The sequence below is a fragment of the Lasioglossum baleicum genome, chromosome 10, assembly GCF_051020765.1.
Source record: "Lasioglossum baleicum chromosome 10, iyLasBale1, whole genome shotgun sequence".
In the NCBI taxonomy this organism is placed as follows: Eukaryota; Metazoa; Arthropoda; class Insecta; order Hymenoptera; family Halictidae; genus Lasioglossum; species Lasioglossum baleicum.
This window is the reverse complement of record NC_134938.1, coordinates 4087224-4111358: the sequence shown is the minus strand read 5'-3', so window position 1 is coordinate 4111358 and position 24135 is coordinate 4087224. Positions and strand designations below refer to the sequence as shown.

General features: G+C 43.3%; 2 protein-coding genes across 7 annotated transcripts in view; one reads left to right on the top strand and one right to left on the bottom strand.

The window, feature by feature from the left end:
- Nucleotides 1-19278, bottom strand: part of Su(tpl) (Suppressor of Triplolethal) — a 130613-nt gene extending 111335 nt beyond the window's left edge. Inside the window, exon 1 of the mRNA XM_076432024.1 lies at nucleotides 18328-19278. Within this exon, the coding sequence (XP_076288139.1) occupies nucleotides 18328-18459 (132 nt within the window). The 5' untranslated portion in view covers nucleotides 18460-19278. The remainder of the gene's footprint in view (nucleotides 1-18327) is intronic.
- Nucleotides 19279-20353: 1075 nt separating this feature from the next.
- Nucleotides 20354-23960, top strand: Rump (heterogeneous nuclear ribonucleoprotein rumpelstiltskin). 6 transcript variants are annotated; one of them, XM_076432030.1, is made up of 10 exons: nucleotides 20355-20514; nucleotides 20795-21170; nucleotides 21266-21571; nucleotides 21670-21916; nucleotides 21993-22169; nucleotides 22251-22400; nucleotides 22491-22690; nucleotides 23006-23141; nucleotides 23457-23533; nucleotides 23595-23960. In XM_076432030.1, exons 1-9 carry the CDS (start codon nucleotides 20498-20500, stop codon nucleotides 23510-23512), a joined length of 1665 nt encoding a protein of 554 aa, XP_076288145.1. In that variant the 5' UTR covers nucleotides 20355-20497; the 3' UTR covers nucleotides 23513-23533; nucleotides 23595-23960. The 6 variants fall into 6 exon arrangements, with proteins under 6 accessions (XP_076288142.1, XP_076288145.1, XP_076288141.1 ...); XM_076432027.1 differs by having other exon boundaries at nucleotides 20354-20514; nucleotides 20831-21170; nucleotides 22251-22690; XM_076432026.1 differs by having other exon boundaries at nucleotides 20795-21167; nucleotides 22251-22690.
- The last annotated feature ends 175 nt before the right edge of the window (nucleotides 23961-24135 follow it).

Genomic DNA, 24135 nt, shown 5'->3' with positions numbered 1-24135 from the left:
GAACACAAAGAAGAAAACTAGGTGGCCCGATAGCCGATGATAAACTATCCTCGCCGGGGAATTAAGATTCTCGCAATCTGTTAAGGCGACTGGTTAGCTGAATACCTGGCGGAATGCCTGGGCAACCGGCTTCTTAGCGGATAGTGAGAATCAACTTTTAATCGTCATAGTTTCCCGGATGCCTTGTCGATTTGGTTGTCGCGCGGCGCCGGCAATTTCACTCCAGCATCGCTGCAGATTCGAGATCAGTTATGCCAAGAAAACACTGGTTTATCGAGCGAAGAAGGTCGGGAACTTCGATATAGAAGCTGATGCAAGATTAGAAAATGGGCTCCAATCCGCGATAAATCTTCTGCTTCCTTGATCTATGGCTCGAACACCCAATGCTTTGGAATAATTAGAAATGTTCCAGTGGCTCTCTTACGGTTCTTCGCAACGCGATCCGCAAGGATTCCTTGCCGATAAGTTTCTGTGCTGTTTCCTTTTTCTCTCGTGATATACATTTTGTTCTACATCTTTGCGTTTCGAACGGTGTTACCCGTCCGATCTCTTAACAATTAACCTTGCACCTTAAAATAATCCAAATCTATTTCTAGAATGGTACTTCTGTTTATTATTAGACTTCAGTTTTGTCGTTCCACAGAGGAATAATCGAAAGGCGTCTCGATCTTCGACCCGACACGGAATTCTTCGTGAAATGGCACAAGGCGCCGATCGAGCCACGATCGATATTCGCTGGGGCCAGAATGCGCTCGCAGCAAAGTGCATGAATGGCGGGCATTTCTGAGGGCAGCAGAACACACACGGATTCGACACCGGCGTTTCACGGGGCTTCCGTTGTACGGTATTCTTTCCGTGCCTGTCGTATCGCTGTACCTACTACATTCTACATACACTGGTCGTCAAAATGATAAGGCACCACAAGGTTTTTAGCAATGAACATCCATTTGTACATATATGTATACACGTAGAAAGTGAACGTACAACAAAATCAGGTACTTCCTCGTTCAAACTCGTTCGAACCATTTGTTATTTCTACAGAAATTGACTTTTAGTGTGGGCAAAATGATAAGGCATTTTGAATATAAAATAAGAAGAGTATTAGAATTCAACAAAATTACACGATTTTTGGCAGTTTCTTCTTGGTAAACTTTTATCTAGATTTTTCATGTCATTTTGATGTATGCTTTCCCAAGCTTCTAAAATTGCTGATTTCAATTCGGCTACTGTGCTGTACTGCTTTCAACCTTCGTATAATATTCTTGACAGTCTTCCCCAAACGTTCTAGATAATGTTTAGGTCAGGAGACCTTGCAGGCCAATTCAAAACCTTCATATTTTCCGCTTGAAAATAAGTTTTTACTATGCGAGCAGTATGTGCACAGCTGCATTATCTTGCTAAAATGTATATTTTCTGCCAGCAATTCTGCGAGCATATGTTCTAATTTGCTCTTTGATTAAATTTAAGTAGCCAGCACTATTCATACGGCCTTGAATAAATTCTATTTCCATTTTTCCTCTTAGCCATTCCTACTGTATCGCCACCACATTGTCGACGACTCAACACCCTTTGTTCGTTTCTTAAATCATGGTAGTAGTACTTGTATCCATCCGGACCATCCAAATTTAGTTTCTTTTCATCGGTGAATATAATTGGTTTGCACTGAGATTTCACGACATACAGTGCTGTAGAATAATCATAAATTCACACTCATTTCCTGTACTTTTTCGTTATCATTTCCAAGACTCCACTAAGTAAGTTTTACTATTACTATTTATGATGAGGTAGTACGGCTTTTTCAATGTTAACAGTTTCCTGTTATCTCTTCTTCGTGCAATGTAGTAGTTGAATATTTCAAAACAAGGAGATTTGGGTTGTGAATATTTATAAACACAGTCGCTGTTCATACCTCATTCAAAACGTTTCTGAAGTTTTGTCAGATCTTCTTAGCGATAGTAATATAACAGCAAGTCTCTAAAAGTATTTTTTGAAGGACCTTTGAAACAATTCTGTACTGTACATTATACCGCGTGGCACACAATTGAGTGATGTAGGAAAACAACGAATAATCGATTTGAAGAGCTGTGGGAAAAGTCGTTAAGTTTATAATTATTCACAGCGCTGTATGTATGAAATTCTGTGTGTGTACGACAGTGCTTTATCATTTTGTCATTTCGTGTATATGTATGGTGTGTCGAACGTAGAGAAGGTTTTTCGTCAACGAATTGTTTACCATCGTATCGACTAGCACCGCTTGACGAAAATCAGCTTGACGCGAGTCTACACGCAGCGTCGGTTGCTTACGAGCGGCTTGTAATCCGGCCCATAAATCGCGCAGGAATTCCCCGGATAACGCGCGAAGAGAGCTCCTAACGATCGACGTCGCGTCGCGCGGAAAAACAACCAAGAAAAAGGTTTACTGCCGCCGCAGCGGTGTCGAGGACGACGCGATTCCCGACGCCGCGCCGCGCCGGGAAATCTATTATTGTCCCGCGAGATGAATATCCTGAAGATACCGTCAGCTGATACACAGAAGTGAACTTGAAATAGCTCGCGCGCTACACCGATCCGTTTCATCGGTTTCAAATGGCTCGGATCCACTCGTTTGTTAATAAATATGAAAACTTAAAAATGTGGATTAAGCGCCACTTAAATCCGAGTCGGCGAACTTCTGTCAATAACCATTATCGTTAATAAAATGGATTACAATAGTGTCGCGATAAGCGGGGCAATCTCCAGCGCGATAAGTGTGGAAATATAGAATGCATACAATGTTACTGTCTGAATCTTTTCTTGTTATAGCATCGAGGTTGAACGGCGCGTCGAAGAACTTTCATCCGCGGTGGAAAAAATGTTAAGTGAATGGTCAGCGGCGAAACGCGCTTGCCGCTCGTATTACAAGCAACGACAGAAACCGTGACTTTCCTCCGGGACACCGTTGGCCTTAACGCGTAAATCATCCCAAAGAAATTTCTTTGAGCATGCCCGTCCTGTTTCCATCGAAAGCCGGAAGCAGCGAAGATTGATCGGGGCTGCATGGTGTTCCGCGTCCGATCGCAAGAAACCGAGCTGCAAACGAGGAAGCCACCCATCGGAATTCCAGCCGATGTCACCGCGAGAGACTTCTTTTTTTGGATATACACGATGAACCACCTAACTCGCACACCTTGAACATTTCCATTCTTCGTAATAATAGGAACAAACGATATTTTCTGCGAACCGTGGAAGCCGAAAAGTCTGGGAAAATCGAGCACGGAAGCAAGGTCGATAATATTAGAAAGCAAACAAATTGTACCGTTATCTGCGAAATAATTAAGAGATCATGAACGCGCATCGAGGCAGTGATTTCTCGTTTCCGGTCGCCAATGTGTTAATTGGCGCTCTACGACCCTGGCTAGCTATTCATCGTTACAAACCTCATAATTATCTAGAGTGCAAGAGTTAGAATTCATAAGAAGAAACCATTCGCGATACGCGTTAATGAGATTATCATTTTACACAGATCTGACGATCGATAGGCGAAATGAGTATCTTTGTAAATCCCCGTATCGGTAAGCCAATCCGCCAGGAATCTCTGCGCAAATATCCGCAGGCCGTTAATTACAAACCCATAAAAAAGGCACCGTCAATTAGCCGGCCAGTACCAGCATCCATATTTACAACCCGGCACAGTGAGACCGTAATTGCTGTGGTCCGAACAAAAGTGCGCAAGGTGGATGTGCTGTAATCAACGAAACGATTCTCTTGTCGCGTAGCCTGCCAAGAATCTCGAATTATCGGCCGCGTGGACATCCTATACATATAGCGAGGTGCGCAATAACACGCTGCCAATACTATTTCAATAATAGAATAATTTATTTTGCTAACAAAAATAATATAACAGTACTTTTAAGCCTATTACAATAATTAGAAGAACGTGGTAAAGAAGTAAAAGAAGATCAATTTCTATTTCGTTCCAGTTTGCTGAAATTCAAGTAGAAAATCTATGTTTTGCATAAAGATCCGCTGTCTAGTTATAATTGAGACGGTAATAAAAGAGATCGCGGGTTTCGAGCAGCGTCGAGAGCCTAATCAACGACGCTGTTAATAAACATTCGGCCAGGCCTGAAACTGTTAGGCAGGATAAATAATTAGAAGAGGATGGTTGGCGAAACTATTTCACCGCGTGCATTTCTAACGGGAAAATCGCCGGCGTAGATCGGATCGTAGAGAATAGAGAACGAGGGTAGAGGGAAAGAGAGAGAGAGAGAGAGAGAGAGAGAGAGAGAGAGAGAGAGAGAATATCCCAGAGCCAACGATTAGCCACCAAATCCCTTTTTAAACAACTCCTTCCTCGTTGAAGCGGGAGCGGCTCGGCAATTACCGGCGCGCGGCGGCTTGCGCACAAGCCACGTAACTACTCCAGCTAGCTAGTGTTACATGAAAACAGCTCGATAATTATGTTTCTTATGATGAAGACCGAGCGCTCGTGGAGGGAGAGTCTAACGACCGTCGCTTTACCCGATAATGATAGCTCGATAAATAACGTCGCGTTCAAACGCGTGCTAATTGACCGTGTTAATCGTCACGCCAGCCGATGAACGCGTTTCTGTTCGGATCTCCTCGGCGATTCCTAGCCTGCCAGCAGCGGCGCGTTACCCTATGGGCAACTTGGGCAAATGCCCAAGCAAAAGGGGGCCCCGAACACAAAACAAGATCTAGGGGCCCCGAAATCTAGGTGCACGGTAGTGCACCAGCCAAGTTCCTCGCACTACATCTTTTACACGAAACAACTTAGCCGTTTTTTAAAAGCTTATAACTCGGCACTGGAGGCAGATGGAGAGATGTAATTTCGTACACTTGCTACATGCTATCATGTCTCAATATTGACAAAACATTAATCTTCCAGCGTTAGTAGGTTCCGAGATATAGGACCTCAAAAATCGCTGAATTTGTCACTGACTGACTGACTGACAGATCATCAAAACCTTTTGGGTACTTCCCATTGACCTACAAGCTGGAAATTTGGTACATAGGTCCACCATAACAAACACTCAAAGGAATAATTATCAAAGTTTGAAATTTTATACCTTAAAGGGGTTGTATTTAAAAAAGACATTACAAAATAGGTTATATATATATATGGAGAAAATGAAATAAGCCGCTTTTCCCATAAGGAACCGTGTAAATTCCGGAAAGAATCATCTGCTCTCTTCAAAGGTCCGTACAGCGCCATTCGAGGTAGTGGCAAAAAGCTCAAACTGTTAGATTACGATAAGGTAAAAAATTACACTAAAATCATAACAAAAAAAAATCTAGGTAAAGTTGGGTTCTAATTCGCCGGCAGAGTGTTAATCTTTGATGCCTACTTGATAATTGATGAAATTTTAACAAAAATTGATGAAATCCCAACAGAAACATCCTGTAAACAGGAGCCAAGTTCCTGTGGCCGTAAAAAGTTGTGAGATCAAACAAAATACGCCCAAGTTCGTTAGTTTAGAAATACCTCTTGCAGTACTGAAAAAAAGCGTTTATAAAAATTAGTTTAAAAGAACGCTATTTAATTTTTAATGTGTTACATGGTGGGCTAAATTATTCAAACTTGGCCGCTACCTAACACCTTTTATGGCCGCTGGTTTAAAAAGTAACGGCCAAGTTTAAATAATTTAGCACTCCATGTAATTCATTAAAAATTAAATAGTGTTCTTTTAAACTAATTTTTACAAACGCTTTTTTCAGTATTGCAAGAGGTATTTCTAAGCTAACGAACTTGGCCGTATTTTGCTTGATCTCGCAACTTTTTACGGCCATAGGAACTTGGCTCCTGTTTGCAGGATGTTTCTGTTGGGATTCTACTTTGCCCAAGGTCTTAACTAGTTATAACGCGCTACTGCCTACCAGCTCCTCTGTCGATTCGCAGATCCGAAGATGCGACAGTTACGGAAAGAATAGTCTGTGGAAACGGCGAGAGCGCCGCGTTTTAGAAGAGTTGCGCTGCGTTTCTTTGGAGTCGTGGACGACGATCGTCATCGTCGGTCCGGAGAGTTTGATCCACGATCTAGAGTGTTCCTGCGCGAACGGCCTTGAGACGGTCTCTCCTCCCAGCGGCCGACGTCCTTAGAGAGAAAGGACGTTCTCGCAGGCCTTCCTCGGAGAAAGCATTTGCTCGCCGAATGAACTGCCGCGCGAGACGCACACGAACGACGCCGGCCTATCGCGGTATTAATGACATTCTCCCTTCACCCGACTTTTTCAGCCGATCCGAGAGACATCCAGCCGACATAACTCTCCCGTGGATCGCGGCTTTCGATCGACCGTCCTCCACGCTTCCTACAATCGATTCGCCTGATTTCCGTTCCCTGCCCCCTACATCTCCGCGCGCGGCACTTTCGCTTATTGGCATAGCTACCATGTCCTTAGCAAATTATCCGTTCTATCCCGCTCTCGGTCGTTGTGTGCTTCCTCCGCGGCGCGTGTAACCCGGAAGGGATACCGAGCCAGCCAACCATATGGTTCGATGGACCCAAATCTCGGGTTTGCTGGACAGATTGTCCTAATTGATGGTGCTATCAATTTCGTCGGCGGATCCCTTCTCTGTCCCGATTCCTCGTCGCCCGCTAGCGGTGAGAGTTTTCGAACGGAATCTGCAGTTCCGTTGCCTTGTTAGACTTGAATTTTTCAAAGTCTACCGTTGTTGTCGCGCGATCAGAAAAAACCGCGCAGCTTATTATAGATTTTTCACTTAGAACCGTGGAAGCCTGGAATGCGTTCCGTGAAAATCAGAGTCCGACAGTTCGCGAACATTCCTTGTTACTTATAGGAGTGAATCTCGACAATCGCGGCGGCGGCCGTCGTCCACGTTAAAACCACCGCTCCCGGAAGCTATTATATCGGTTTCCATTACACGGAAATTCGCGTCTCGTGGCCTCGAGGACTCGGTAATCTCGCGACGCGTTCCCTGTTCGGCGCAGCTGCAAGGACGTTTCCTCGATGAAGTTTCAATCGCGTTACGATCCCATCAAACCTCGCCAGATGGAGGCGACCGATGAAAAACAGACGAGAACGGGGATATAATAGGGCGGAAGGAAGCGCGTCGAGCGACGAGCGACGCGCCAACGATCTCGAATTTCACGCGACCAATAAACGGACATCAGTTTCTCACGAATGCCAGCGAATTCTAACTATCCTAATAAACTTATTATATCGTTTTCTTGCCATAGAAGCTCTCGATGACGCGGGTTTAATTAAACCCCGATGAAACGGAGCAGAGTTTCTCGACCAGCGAAAAATATGTCGCGCGAGTCCGTCAGCTGTCTCCGATCCCCACGAATTTCCAAACGAGAGTGGATCAAGTAGTCCAATTAAGGGCACACCAGCAACGCGCGTAACAAGGCCTTCAATCAACACAGCCCGCTTCCGGTCGAATCGTTATTTCCGATTCGGCTCGGTTCGTCGGGCTTTCGATTTTCCCCGTGAACGTGGAGTCGCGACATCGCTTTTAACGGAACTAAGATTTCGTTCTAGCTGAAACCCGACGCTGGAAACATGACGTTCACGCTCGGGGTACTATAAAAAAAAGCTTTTTAAGAAAATCGTCGAGCCGTCCGGGGATATAAAAGCCCCGCGCGTACCTTTTCCCCAGGAAGAAGTTCCGCGGCTGCATTCTTCGCCGCGCGGCGCTTGCACCTTTTTCACGACGCTTTTACGCGGCAGCTATGTACCGGGAATTTATAGTCTCGGGAGCTGCGGCTAATACAATGGCACCGTGTCTCGCGTGTAAATAGATGCATTCCGAGGATAATTTAATCCTTTCGTCTGAATCTATTGCCGGCGCGCACAATTTAATCTTGCCCCGGTTTCCGTAAAACGATCATTCGGCGAGATGCTAATTCATTGTATTAGATCCATCGGAAAGTTCCGTTTTTTTACAGAAAGTAGAGCTTTATTTGAGAAACAAAATGAAGAAGTATATCAATCAAAATATTGTCCATCGTTAGCGATTACTTTTCCCCATGTTTCGGGCAGCAAGCGAATCCCGCGACGAAAGAATGAGTCATCCATTTTTCGACATCTTCGTAAGAATTAAATCGTTCCTCGGCAGGGGCGTGCGCCATCGGCCGAAACAAGTGATTGTCAGAAGGGGCACAGTCTGGCGAATAAGCCACATGGGGTAGCACTTCTCAGCGAAGTGCTTCTAACGTTTCTTCGACAACTTTCGTGACGTTTCGCTGGCAGAATTTTGCAGATGGTTTTTCGCTTTTCAATGTCTCTTGGCTCGAGTTCTTATTGGACCCAGTTTTCTCCCTTGTAGACCTTCCCCGAGGCTTTTAAACGATCGGAAATGACAGATTGGACGCAATTTAACGCTTCTGCAATTTGTTTACGCGTTTGACATGGATCTTCATCCAACAATGCCTGCAATTCTTCGAATACTCGTGGCCGTCCAGAGAACGCTCTTTGTCCTCTACAGTAAAAACCACTCGAAAAACCACTACGAAACCACTCTCTACATGTTTTATCGGAAACAGCATCATCGCCATAAACGTCTACGATCATTCGATGAGCTTCAGCTGCAGTTCTCCTCCAATCGAAGCAAAAGATTAACGCTTCCCGCAAATGACGCTTGTTCGGCTCAAATTCCGACATTTTCAATAAGAAAAACGATGTTATTAATGCAAGCGTATATTGTTACGCATTGAATTTTATTGAAAGATGTCCAAACTAAAAAGTTAACCTTACGTTCGAGCTACGGCTACTCGACGCTAAACAGACGGAACCTTCCGATTGACCTAATATATAAGATCGTCATAAGAAGAAAGAAATTTTTATTACCCCCAGTGTGCAATGACGCAAGCATTTTTTATTTTGCACGAACATCCACAGTCTAGCAATAATACGCCTCGAGGAATGCGTACGAAGAAACGCTTCTTTCAAAGTTCCTTGTACAGGAATATAATGACTCTATTATCGCCAGCGAACAAGAAGAGAGGTTCATGAAAATTTATTTCGTGTTCTTGCGTCGTGCCACTTTTGATATTTTAACCGTTGCTTTGTAAAAAAAGAACGCGATGCAGGTAGAGCTCGCGCAATTTTTCCGAACTGGTTCAGACGGCTCGACGCGAAACAAGGAAAATGCATCGAACCGCAACCAGCTACGATACACATATGTGTAAATTGACGCCCCCTGTTTTTCGCGCATGGCTTGCGAACGGAATAAAAGTCGGCTCGGCGAAACGAGAGAAGGAACGAAAGCATCTGAGGCCTTCCACCCACTTATTCCATATTTTCCGAACGTCTCTATCGAATTCCCATCGCGGAAATCTGTCGCCGCGACAGGTTCAAAGTTCGCAGGTTTCATTTCAATTATTGAATCCGATATTTTCATCTTCGAGCGAATACCGATACGAAAAGTATTGTAGCATAGTAACAATAGCGTTTCGCGGGTTCAACGCGTTCAGCTGAAAGCGACATAAAGTATTTCCGTGTAGTAAATACACGTAGATTAAGGATGCAGTGTCTAACGGACGGTTCGTGCATCAATTTAACAGCAGGTCGCGATCCGGAAAGGCCATTTTCAGCGCGGAGCTTCTATTTTTTTCCCTCTCGGCTCGAACCGGATCTAGCGAATTTACGCGTTCGAGGGACAATCGCGTCGATCAAACGATTCCGCCGGCAAATCGCCGTGTGAATTCCCGCTCCCATGGCATCGAAACCCCTGATTTCACCGCTCTCGCCGAAATTCGTTGCCGGTGAAAACGCGGCGCACGCCGAAAAATCCCGTTTCTCCGAACACGAGACGATCCGCTGCCAAAAACGCAGCGGAACTCGATTTACTTGTCCTTCTTTTTTTTTTACACGGTACAAAATTATTTTCCAACAGTTTTTCAAATGATTTTGACGGATCTGTTCTCTTTTGCAATTGCAGAAATCGAACTCGACAGATATCCTCCTTTTCCGCTTGTCGCTTCGAGATTCCTTTTCCAACGATATTACTACTCCGACCACAAAACCACATGGAAGTTCGCTTTCTATTAACGATAGAATAACAGCGATTTTTGCTGTGTGAAAACCTGTACGAAGCCTGCCTGTGCAATCTTGCTTCGAACTTTCTTCCACGTTTCCGGGGAATAATTAAATATCATGCAGAATTCCGACGGTTACAAGGCGGAATAGAATAGGCTCATTAAAAGTGTTACCTAAGCAGCTCTTTTATTCGAGACGTGCCGCGATGTTCCTCTTTAATAGGGACATCAGATTTATTGTAACAGCATCGGAAGCTTGGGAATCAGCTGCGTCGGCTAATGGAATTTTACTTTTACGTCGATAGACAGAGATATCCAACTTTAAACTTTAAACTGCAAATGTTATGAAGCGGTTCGATCAAGAAATGCTAGTGTGTTTCCAAAAAGTGCTATTATATGTTCAAAAAATTTTAGAACACCCTTTACGCTCCTCGGAAATAGTTACAAAAAAGATCCTTGGGTGATATTTCACCCATTTTCGTTCTACACTTCAATTAATGTTATTGGGAATTTATTATAGTATATTTCATTAAAATTTAATTAAATCCGAGAATTTCTTTATTGTATCTTGCAGTTACTACACATCGCTACTCCGGGACACAACTGTAAAATTTTGTGAAATTGACTTTATTGTGTTGGCGGGCTCAAAAATGGATTTACTAGATCTTTGTGAATCGACATAATTGTACTTACAAAATTTCTACTTGTTTTCCTTACTCCTATAACGACAAAAGTGTAAAATTTTTTATGTACTGATTATTGTGAGGCTGGTATTTATTATTTTATAAATTGAAATAACTTAAAAGTTGCAATAATAACCCACAATGTCTATAAACTACTCTCATAGAAGGATTGAACCGAATCTTTGCAGTTGTGTCATTATACTTCCGGAGCAGCGATATACTATAAATGGCATTCTTATACTCGCCACATACATTTTTCTTACAAATGTCTACTTGTGTTTTACATGTAGTATGATATTTTAGACAAATACACCAACTTATAACAAATACAAAAAAAAGCAGACATAATACAGTATCTGGAAACAGAAAATGCGTCAATTTTTTCACCCGAGGAGCGTATGAAGGTTAAAAGCTGAAAGATGAAGACTCCAGTGACGTTTATCAAACAATTAATAAATATTTTCACCCAACAGCTGATTTCTATCTGGTCGGCGACTTTCCCCCCTGCTATGCTGTCGAAACTGTACGACGACCGAGTCCGATTTACTTCGATTGATGCACGAAAATGAAACATCTGCTGCTCTCTTGAAGCCACTTTCAAGCCCGTCGTTATTTCAACTCCCGAAATTTCCGCTCCCTCTGGTGTATTTCACCAGCCACTTTCACCATACATAATTCATATCGAGCTGTGGATAAATCGGGAATATTTCGACTCGCCGATTTACAATAAGAATAACGGCAATGCTTCGAAGACATGATTAATTGGCGAACGTTGTCGAAACCCATATTATCCGATGGTTAGGATTTATATAAGGTGAAAAGTGCCCTAAGTGTGGACAATCCAAAAGTGATACCTAAATCTGGACAATTGAATTTTCATAGCAAGATCAATAATTACGTGATTAAATAATTATATTATATATTCTGAGCCCCCCCCCCCTAGCTGCAAGTAGGTGTGAATATTATTTCATTAAGACATCAATTGATCTTTAAAAATAAATTCAAAGGGCTCAGGCCGCTTTGCTACCCAATAGTAGATACATCACTGATTTCTCGCGTATGCGCGAGAATAGTTGGACTCAATCGAAGCACTGGGTTCCACTGTAATTCTGACGGTCTCATTCTCTCTGTAATGGTCAAATGCAAAACGACATGCCACCAGAAATATGTATAGATGAATCGAATAAAAATGCTCCTCTTCCTAAAGCAGACAGTTCCGAGCACTCGCGGCTTTGATCGCGTAACTCCCTCGTTACATGTTACTCGGCGAACCCGAGGATAGGACGTGTAACGAGAGAATACGCGTTGTACCGCGATTACAAAGAAATGCGAGTCCGTTCAAGCGACACCGTCGGCCGTAATTACATTTCCGGAACGTGTTTTACGCCTGGGATCATCAGGTTTCACGCTTTATATACATGCGCACGATGCTCCTGGATCTCATTATCTAATCGGGCTGATAACGGCTCGTCAAATAATGGGACGCGAGGACCGGTCGCCGAGAAATCGGAAAGTCCAAGAATCGAACAGCGTCGATATTATTTATACCTTGTATTGTTGTTATTTCAACTTTAAGAAACTTCTATTTGATTTGGAGCAGTGATTTGGGCAATAAATAAAATTTAAATCAAAATTTAAATAACAAGCTACTTATAATTTGGATATTCAAATAAAACGCAAAAATAATTATCTATTATTTGAGCAAGTCTAAATGAATTCATTTGAAATAATAAAGTTAATTGTTATTTGCAATTATTATTTGTATTAACAAATAACCCTCCGGACGGGCAAACCTGGAAAGTTTGCTATAGCAGACAAAAACCACGCACGTGTTCATTATACACACAAAATACAAGAAATAAGAGAAGACCAAGAACTATTTGATTTCCACCCGAATCCAAATAATAAATAATCTTTTATTTGCAAATAAGAAATAATAAATAGATCATTTTTGGAATTATTTAAATAGCTTTTATTTAGACAAAAAGTTTAGTTATTACTTGCAATTAAAATCACACGTTTATTTATTATTCAACATAAAATTTGCCCAACACTGATCTGGAAGAGACGAATCCGGCTATACTCTTTTCGAGGACGGCGCGAGAGAAACTAACACGAAAGGCCTGTCACTCAAAATCGTAGTCGTAATAATCGTGACTCAAAAATAATCTGTTCCGAATGATCGGAACGAGACTTGTCCCGAGAGGTGTGCACGCCTTTGATCGTGAATGGGGGCCCGTAATGGACGAAACGGACGCTTTCTAAATGTTCCGCTCGTTAAAAATACAGGAACGTTGTTACCCGCTTGGGCCCGTATCTCTCGGTGCCAATAAGAAACCGAGGAATCAAGGCAGGTTGATAGACGCTGAACGAAACGGAATCTACTGGCGAAACGGTATTATCGTTTCACGAGTATTCAGGTTGTTTTCCATAAATAACGCCGGTCGTCCCACGTGCGGCTGCAACATGTTTTACGGAACCATATGTTTGAGGAGACGGCGGGCTCTTATCAGCTAGGATCGTATCGATTGTTGTTTAACCCGTAACGTAACGGGCGACGGACGTTTCTTTTGTGATGTGTATAAAGTAGACCAGGCAAACACATCTGTTTCGAGTGTTTGTGGAAAAGAAAAGTGAAGAATCGCTACGATTAAACGATAAACGATGTTAGCTTTTAAACAATTCATCGAGGAATTCTCAACTGTTGATCTTTCACATTTAGAAAGCGTTAAAATAATTTAGAAAAAGGAAAAAGTGACGTGTGCATCGTAAAAGTCTGCAGTCTTGCACTCTGCTTGTACTGCTCCCTTGACCGAGCAAATATTTGATATTTAGATCACTCTCCTCGCCTGCCTAGGGCCCGAAGACACGATTTCCTAACGGTGTCGTTCCCCGTGCACGGTTGCAGTCTACGAAATCGCCGTTCCTAATGGCTAGGCTATTCCTGCACGAGCTTAATTCGAATCACGCTCGCAGAGGTAATACATATTCTCGGTTTGTAAAATTTCCAACCGTCGCGCCGGCCACAGCCCGTTCCCCGGATCGTTATTCAAGTTTCGAGGAACAGCTGTGCTACTCGAAGGGGGCCCCACGCCTCTTTTCTTACGGGGCTATGCCACGTACTCGGGCCGAACTGGCCTCTGGGAGAGTCGAGGCCCCGGAAGGCCTCTGTGTGAATCTCTCGGTGCTTTTTAAAGGAACGCGCACGTTGCTTAATCGTGTTCCTTCACTCCATCCTCGGTTCGGTGTCTGATGACTCCGGTCGGAAAATAAATTTCCGGGTACCCGCCCACCCTTATTAATTACCTTCGAAAGCATTAAAATTGAGAAACGTCGTTTTCGAAGACAGAAATGGAGAGCCATTCGGGGTCTAGGTGTTAATTCTAACGGGAAGGACGGAATCGTTCGAAAGTACTACTTCAAAAACGTAATCGAAAGTACAGTGGTACCTCGGTATACGTCTGCTTTGGAGTACGTCCAATTCGGAATACGTCCTGTTTGGACGTGACAAATATTGCTCGGTATACGATAAAAATGTTTTGTGTGAATTTTGAAAAATACCATCCCAATAAAGTTCAAACAAATCGCAATACAATATCGAAGAGAGAAGTGGGAAGCCATTCGTGGTCTAGGTGTTAATTCGAACGAGGAGGAAAGAATCGTTCGCGGATCGACGTCGAAACGCTCGCGTCCCGCGCGTACGTGCAATCGCATTCGAATCTCCTTGTCCCCGGCGCAGTTGCATAATGCCGCGGAGCGCAATGTCGCGAGCCTATGCGCCGAAGGCATCGCATCGAATGCAAACGGGAAAAATGCGCAACGGCCTGGGACACGGTGAAAAAATCGGCTGGGTCGGAACGATAGAGGGGAGGGCGCGGCGGGGTTGATGGCAACGTAGTTTTGCGTCCATCAAGTAATTCAGGCCAGGGGCCGTGTGTTAACGACCACGGCGACCTTGAATGTCAAGACTCCATCATGGACGTCTGCATGCGAACGAGCACAATAGACAGGTATGTCCCTGTTCTATCTACATACCTGCGACGTATTCGTCGAATCTTTTAACCTCCCTCCCCCCTGTATTAAACAATTAATCGGAAATAGGTAAATATACAACAAATTGCCAAGAACAGGAGTGGTTCAGGGCCCGAGGATAAAATGTCGGGCGAAATGCGGAGAGCGGACCCCGACTCCTAGCCAGCTCGAGCACAGAACTGATTGGTACAGGGGCGGTCCATTGAAAAAAATTTAAAAAAAGGTTAACATACAACAGGGTTTCTTCTTTGTACATATTCGGTTAGCAAGAAAGTAATTTCTGTATTTTAAGGTGAAACAAACCGAATTTCTTTATTCAAACGATGAACTTCAATCAATAAAATATTTTCTCATTTATTCTTTTTTTGCAGATCATCGAACAAAAGGGAAAAATTCTTATTCATTAAAGTGCATTGCTTGAATTAAAAAATTGAGCTCTTCGCTCGATAGCTCCGACAAAGTAAACCATTCGTCCTTGAGAACGGTATTCACCCTTCGAACGCGAAGGCTGACGAAGCAAATGTCTGTCAAATATTTCTGCAAGTGCACGCTAAAAGCGCAAAGTTGTCTGGCTTTAGCTAACGCCCTTGTTACTCCAAACGACCGGCTGCTTTCGTTGGATCGATCGGTTCACCTCGCTCAGCCACCCACACAATTAATTCGAACAATGAATTGCCCATGATCGACACCTACGAGCCAGATTTCCGTGTCTATAACAGTGACAATCGCGGTTTTGTTTCGCAGGAACGAATTGCAGGTCGAGGACGCCGCGGCGGGTTGAATTTCCATGTGGAAAACGGTCTCGAGCCCGAGAAATTAGATAATACCTGACGTAACGTCGTTTCCTGAATCTTCGGCGTTGAACGGCCGCCGATCAATCCGGTTGATTAAAGAGCGATTATGGAGCAGCGAATTATTTTAACCCTCGCAAGGTCTAACAACACGTAAATAGTAAGACTGGGTCTCTCAGACCCCGACAAATGAATTTCATAAACAGCCTGGTTTTTAACAAACTTTGGATTTAACAAACCCTAAGAATAACACAGGATAAAAAGTAACCAAACAGATTTAATTTTATCCATATAAAAATTCTTTTCATAAAAAACACGCAACGTTTATTCTTTTCATAAATTTGGGATAAAGAATAACACAGGATGGGAAGTAAACAGACAGATTTAATTTTACTCATATAAACTAGTAATGTTTAGAAATAAATTAAGATTGGAAATGGTAAATAATCGAATATATGTCGATCAAATAAATATCGAAATAATGATCGATCAAAATTTGCGACGCAAAGAAGGAGAGCGTATGGGAAAGAAAGAGACATAGTTCTTAGCATTTCCAATACGCTCTCCTCCTTTGCGTCGCAAATTTTGATCGTTCATTACTTTTTTCACTTCATTAGGATTATTTACCATTTCCAATCTTAATTTATTTCTAAGCATTACCAGACTGCAAGAAGTTTCACTTCTGCCGCGCGTGGTTTTCCACGCGTATGGTTTTTTCCTTAATATGAACATTAACGCAATGATCATCGTCAATGTCTCCGAGTAATTTCTGAACCATCGTATTTACACAAATTGGAACATTTATAATCTGTCCTAGAATGCCGTACTGGCCATGTGCATGCCTCAATCTTCTTATCAGCATAAAATTCTTTTCAAAAATCTGAAGCTGAGGTCCCGGAGACCCCACATTACCTTGCGAAGATTAACACGCGAACCACGACTCGATTCGACCTCTCGCCGCTTCGATCGCGACGCTTTTTAACAGAGTCCAATGGGGAAAATGCAATCATCGGGACTTTGCTATGTAAATATTTTCCTGTCGTCGCTGCTGCCGGTTCCGATGAATAAGAAAACAGTTTACGCGCGGACCAGCGTGAAACAGCTGCTCGGAGTTGCGAAATTACGATCGAGTTTATGAAGTCCGATGTCAAAGACGTCTTTATGTCAGCGATAAAACGAGCGTCATAGATAACGAGCCGTCCGATCGCTGGAAAATCCGGCGACATATGAAAAGCGAAAATTCACAGTTCCCGTTCGACAATCACGGTGTCGTCGGTCGTGAAATTTCGTGCAGCGGCCAGAGGGAGTAGAGGGGAAAGGCGAACAAGCGATGACCCATGCGAACCTCGTGCAAATACATTTCTAAATTCTGTTGCCCGTCGTCCAGAGATCCCGTGTATTCTGTTTCTCTTTCGTTTTCGTTTTGCCGGAAAATCGTTTCGTGCACGCGTTTTCTACACGGGACACGCGGGCCCGAAGCATTGCATGCGCTCGGTTTTAGCGCCGATATTTTGACGAAAGGCACCGCCCCTTCGACGACTTTACTTTCGAATCTCGTCCGAGAGGTTAGGATACACCAGGTGGTGCAAGAATCTGGCGATCGGGGATCGCCGTGTCGATTTTCTAGACAAAGCCGCGCAGCTCTCATGCCCGTACATATTTACAAGCGATGCTTACAGACTTTCAAATAATAGCATAGCTTTTAACACTGCCCCGGAATTTTGATAAAGCCACTCGGAGAGCATGGAATCTACGAGCTATCTACTCAGCTATGTTTATATCAGCGAATACTCGCAAAAGGGTGTACGTACTCGCGCACGTTTTCCGATTTTTAAATGTCCCGCAGAGTGCGTTGAATATTTTTAAATGACGACTACAATGGGAAGGAAGGAATAGACGGTTCGGAGAACAGACCGCAGAAATGCTCGATTCTAAAAGCAGTAGGATGATTCATCTATTTTTTCACGTAGCAGCGACGACTGTGAAAAGTAATACGGTCCGAGGAGTAATTTATTCGGTGGATATGTTCGTATCGAGATGGGGGAAAGCCAGGCCAGGCGTTTTCGATTCAATTCGATTCGATTCGATTCTAGAGCGGTCTGTAAGTCGGGCTAACAAGCTAACTGCCTTGTCAGTCCTCTTATTACGTAATGTCGTTGTCAAAGCATACGGATACACCGAGAGGCGATGCAGTCGAGCGAGTCAAGTTCGCGAAAAGGGCACTCTACTGGCGCGATCATTTCGGAATTGAATCGCGTCGAATTTTTCCGTTGGCCGTGCCCGCGGAGAAAAAGTGTGCGCGGCCACTAAACCAGCTGCTAACGAGAGAGCCAACGTGGCCTCGTACGCGTTCCTTCTACGATCGTTCTTTTCTTTTTTTCTGCTGGGTTTCGACAACAACCGACGTAACACTTTTCTACGATCGGTCACGAATAATAACGTTCGTGACAGTTAGCAGCGCGTGCAGTTACGATAATTCGCATGGATGGCCTGCGACTAACCAAATTCCACGCGAAATATGGCGAGTTGACGATCGGGTGTCTCTCTTTCCTTGGCACGACATTACGACACATGCACGCGCACACGTAGACGTACGTAGACGCGCGTAGACGGGGCCCCACGCACACGGATCAACGTAGCCGAGTGAACGAGCGCGCGTGCGCTCGCGCTCTCACCGTTTCGTGGCGATTCGTGTGTAGAGGCTCGTGTACGTGCACGCCTAACACACGCGGACAAAGCCACAAGCTCGCGATCCTAGCCTATACATAAGGAGAACTGGCGAAGGCGATACAATTGAGATTTCGATTAGGATTCGCTTACCCGATTCTTGAGGAAGTCGTCGATGGCACGTTGCGCCGAGTCGGTGAGCTTCACGAAGATCAGGGACTTGTTTTCGTGAAAATTACTATGCGACGACAACCCATACTGGACACCTGCCACCAGCGCCGCCATTTCTCTGTCTCTCAGCAGCAGGTTCTCTCTCTCGCACACGTCCCCCTCGTAAAAGCGCACACAGCTGACGACGTCCTTGTTGGTTAAACGGAGCACTTTTTTTTTCCTCCTTTCCGTTACCTTTACCTTTTCCTTTTTCCTTCTTCTTCTTCTTTATTCTTCTTCTTTCAACTACGCGATACGAAACAACAGCTCATGCTACGTTGGACGCGATAACACTTGTCGCGACGGTAGTATTTCCACCCGTGGAACAAAACGTGTAACAAGACGGAGAGAGAAACAGAAGGGAAGAGAGAAAAGAGAAGAAGGTAGAGAGACAGAGAAGAGAGAAAAAGAAGACATAGAACCCCCCCCCCGAAACAGAGGATTCGTTCACACTGGCCCCGCAGCTCTTGACACACACGCGTCTCCCTGGGGTTTCCTTTCCGACGTGTATTTAAACTTGTTTTATGTTTCTTCTTGTATTCACGGTCTCCACCTTTTTGTCACTGCTTCACGCGGCTCCGTTCTTACTCGTCACGCTTCGAAAGTGGTAGCACCCGCGCGTAAACCACCCTCTCGCACGTTCCTGGTCCTCCGTTCCTCTCAACCGTCACATATTAGCGCGCCGACACGTTTCATTTCAGATTTTTCTCGCGATTGGAGAGAGCACAGCGCCCGTCGTTTTGCCGTAACGAACTACACAACTACACTTTCGAACGACCACCTGGTAGGCGGGGCTTACGGGAGAAGAAACGACCAATCCCGAGACGCGTTCGTATAGCGTGCGACCGTCGACCGTACTGTCCTCCTGCGGTCGCAGTCAACGATCGACTGATATTGTTTTCCTGCACCGTATGCTTTCTTGCGCACCACTGCTGCCATCTGGTCGCAGATTTTTACAATACTATTCCTTCTGCAAAATAATCAAACAGCTTTGCGGGTCTTTGTAATTTTCTATCCGTTCGATCGATTGTATTCTTACACCTTAGACCATTTATACTTATAGACTCGGCATACCTATAGATCGTATAATAGTGTTCCAAGGTAAAGTAAATAATCTAATAACGTATACATATACAGTTACAGTTTCCGTAAATATTTCTATAGAATTAGATCCGGTGACGACTCCCCTTTTCCCTCTAACACTAGCTTCGCGGCACTGCGACTTCTCAACAGACTACAGCACTTTGCCCACATCCGTTATCTGATAGATTAACCAATCTTGGAACATGGCACATTACCTGAAGCTGGGTCTACAAGTGTATACAATCTGACTGATAATGAGATGATAATAAAAAAAATACATTGGAATGATTGTGTGTGGATGATTGGTCTCGGAGACTATCCTCTCTTTTTTGAAAAGTACTCCACCTGCTATCTAGCGATGTGACAGTGGTACTAACAAGTCAGTAGCGCCACTAGTTTTCTTATCTCTATTGTACTTGCCTTTTTATAGCAAGGAAATAGATATTAATTAAAAATGCCGTCGCAAAAGATCACAAGGAACCTATAGATAATATAGGCATCGGTAAAAAAATGTTCAACTCTAATTTACATATTTGTATTATACTTCTCAGAATGTTCTATATGCCATTGAACAATCATGACACGAGAACGAACGAACTGCTGTCTTACTTAGCTGCAATGATTATCGAAGTGGCGGCTGAACATCGGTTTTGACGAGAAATATACTTTATGAGAAACGAAGCTGCAGCTCGCGCTTATTGTATTTTCTACATGTATATTACACATATTTATGCATGTACGACGGACATGTTTCGCATATTACAGACACGCGCGAACAATAAATGTTTTTAATCGTTCGAGAATTACCCAAGATATTTGAAATTGTATTTTTTTTCGCAACAGGAACTCATTTTTGGGTATAGCAGTTTCCGGTACGGTTTACCACTTCCGATGTCGGCCATTTTATAAGACGCTTCGTGATCGCGTATGTTTGGATGCAGGGTGTCTTTTACTCTTTTTAGCTTGGAACTTTAGTATAAGTTCATCGCGTGATTACAAATTGTTTGCACAGTGAAAAGAAGCCTCGACGATGATAAAACAAGAAGAGTAAGTATGATATATCGATACGATTTTAATAAGTCTGAGCGAACGTTCCCTTGTCGGCGCGTGAAATCACATAGAATTAACGTAAACCGACCTGATAAACTATCCGGATATATCGGCAGCGTGGTGTTTGTTTAATTTCGTAGCATCAATAAAAATTCACACAGATTGCACGATGGATAAAAGCTAAACGCACACGCGCGTGTTGTTGACGCAATTGAAGATAACAGTTACCGAACATTATCTCGTGTACGATATTCCTATGTATCTTTATTAACATTAGGAGTCAAGTGCAAAATAATGATGAACGGGATCGAAGTAGGGAACGAGATCGCAATCGCAGATCAGACAGACAAAACCGCATAAATTCAACGAGTCGCGATCGAAGCAGAGAACGGAATGATCGAGGTGGCCGAAAAGCTTCGGATCGCCGGATTTATGTATCAAACATTCCGTATGATTTTCGTTGGCAAGATCTTAAGGATCTTTTCCGGACGGAGGTTGGAAAGGTTGCGCACGTTGAACTTTTTACCGACGAAAATGACAAACCAAGAGGCTGTGGGATCGTAGAGTTCGAGGATTTAGACTCTGTGAAAGTAGCTGTGGAAAAGATGCATCGATACGATATTAAAGGAAGAAAGCTTGTGGTCAAGGAGGTAGTTAGTATATTGTTGTTTTTTCAGTCAACTTATACTTTGAACTACATTGCCAGACCCGGGTGTAGTAAACATTTTCTAATGCATATTTATTTTAGGACTTCGACATTGAACGTGATAAGTACGGCCGTTTAGCCACTGCTCGCAATAATGATAGAATTCGAGACGATAGATTTAGAGACCCGCCACGTCCGCAAGGAGGTGGACGACAAAATATGAATCTTCCTACTGGTGGTGGTGCTGGCGGCGGCGGCGGCGGCGGTGGTGGTGGTGGTGGCGGAGGAGGCGGTGGTGGTGGCGGCGGCGGTGATAATAAATTTGGAAATACTTATGGTTTAAGTACTCAGTTTTTAGAATCATTAGGTATAAACGGACCTTTAGTCACTAGAGTATTCGTGGCAAACGTAAGTTCAGTTTTACATAAAGATTATATGAGGAATTAAATTGAGATATATAACAACGAAGAGGCGATCGATCAACATTGAATATATTGTGTATTTAGCTTGACTACAAAGTGGACGAGAAGAAGTTATTGGAAGTATTTAAGTTAGCCGGTAAAGTACTGCATGTTGAGTTAGGTAAAGACAAAGATGGGAAATCCAGAGGTTTCGGAGTTGTAGAATACGATCATCCAGTGGAATCTGTACAAGCTATATCGATGCTTCATAATCAACAGTTGTACGATAGACGTATGACCGTTCGACTCGACAGAGCGAACGAACCAGACATGCCACCAAAGTTGCCAGAAGGTATACATTCTTCCTTTTACGATTTGCATTAATATTCCAATTACAGAAATTAAAATAATCGTTAATCCGATAACAGGTTTAAAGGGAATTGGAATGGGTCTTGGAGCAGGTGGTAATAGACTAATGGATGTAGCTAGAAACATTCCTAATGTTCAGGCAAATAATCCCCCCGTTGTAAATCCCATTTCCGCTCCCGTGTTGGCCGCCGGAGCTTTCGGTGCTGGTTTAAACAATGTTGTGCCTGCACAGTTGGGTAAGTCTTCTATTTGCTAGAAATTTAAATATCAGCTTCAATTACGAAGTAGGAAAATAATGGTGAATTAATTTACATTAGCATCTGCATTATCGAACACAAATGCTGCTGCTCTTCAGGCAAGTCTGGCAGGAGGTTTAAGCGCAAACCTGACCACCAGTTCTCTGTTGAATCAATCTTTGACAAATGAATTGGCATCTAATTTAAATAACTTCGGCGGTGGAGTCGGAGGTTTGTCTAACTTACAAGCCTCTTTAACTGGCGGAGGAGGCAACAATTCCTTTGCGCCACGAGGCTTATCTAAAATGGACAATGACGTAGGCTTCGGTGGAAACAATGCTTTCGGTGGTTCTAACTTCGGAGGCGGCAGAGATTTTGACGGTGGATTCAATAGAGGGGACAATGACCGCGGTCCTGGCGGAGGTGGTGGTTTCTCTGGAAATCAGGGTCAGGGAGGAGGTGGCAACAGACAAAATGCCAACGGTTCGAGACCAATGTCCGATACTATTCTAATAGGAAATGTACGTATAAATTCTTTGCGTGCATAACTTCGAGACTGTAATAGATACTTTATATTCATAGTGATTTTATCGTTATCTTTTGATATATCTATTCTAAATTGTCCATAACAAGGAGGCTGTCCTACGAGATACCTCCCGATTATTATCAATATTAATTTTAGAAAAGTTATTCTAATTTAAAGAGCGTTCGAATACTTTCATTAGCCACTCGCAGAAAGATGAATAAATCGGCGGGTATCTCGTGGTAAAGCCTCCTTGGGAGGCTATAACAAAGTTGAATGAAAACTAATGCGCATATAAATTGTGTGACTATAGTTACCGCCAAACACCACATGGCAGATGCTACGAGACAAGTTCCAAGATGTTGGGGAAGTGAAATTTGCAGAAATGCGGGGTACCGACATGGGAATGGTACGATTCGCGTCCGAATGGGATGCCGAGCGAGCTGTGTGTATCCTTTTACAAATACGTTTATACCGGAGGAAAATTGTTTTTTATTACATGGTACACAATATCCGTGAGTATGCTTTAACAGTGATGTCGAGCAACAGTCGAAAATTTGGATTGGAGATTAGGATATACGACTATTTTTAGTAGTTTAGATAGTTTGAGGAAGAAAAGTAACAACTGGTCTTCCTTGTTTCGTGCTGTGAAAGTTAGCCGAGGTAGATGTCTCTCTTGGCTGTCTGTTAGTTGGCAGGAATTATTAGCGTAATTTGATCATGTCTTAACGTTCGAAAGATTTTCCTTAATACAATGTGTACAGCTATGATGGATCGGTCGCGTATCGAGGGTAGAACAATTGATGTTCGCCTTTACTAAAAGTTGGGGAACATATTTAAGGTAACACTAATAGCGAGCCTCTGCTGGGGTTGATGCTTAACCATAACTTATTGATGCGCAGCGAGAGGAGACTGGGTGTTCGTTTGTCGTCTGCAGGATTGTTCCGCTCCTGATGACAATACTTGAAATTCATCCTAGTTGTGTGGCAGAACGTAGGACAGAGTGGGTGAGAGAGAAGTATCTGTCGTTGGAAGATCAACACTCGTATTTTAATGCCTACTTCAACGTCGAAAAAAATACTTGTTCGCTGCCGGTGAATCACCCTTCCTTGCTATACAACTGTTTCAGTTTAAAAATTCTTTATTAGAGAATTATCGTTCCTTTTTACAGTGGAAGCTCCTACTAATTGTTCACTCCCGAAATCGAAATACCCTTTCGTGTGATCGATACATAGTTTAATTGTTAGGCTTAGGTTCATAATGTTCAACGTAATCCGTAGGTTTTTTCAGTACATAGGTTTACACTATTTACAGTAATTATCAAAACGTAGTTTGTAAGTTTATTTTCATAGTGTTTTGTGACGAGAGATCAATCGGTTTTTCTCACATTCCGGTCCGGAGAACATGCGACGCTCTTGGTCGTGTTCGCGGACTGGTCGATCG

Excerpts from the sequence above, each read along its gene's own strand:
- Rump (XM_076432025.1), top strand. Across the intron at positions 21,917-21,992 it reads GCCACCAAAGTTGCCAGAAG|GTTTAAAGGGAATTGGAATG; the intron begins GTATACATTCTT and ends ATCCGATAACAG. Across the intron at positions 22,170-22,250 it reads TGTTGTGCCTGCACAGTTGG|CATCTGCATTATCGAACACA; the intron begins GTAAGTCTTCTA and ends AATTTACATTAG.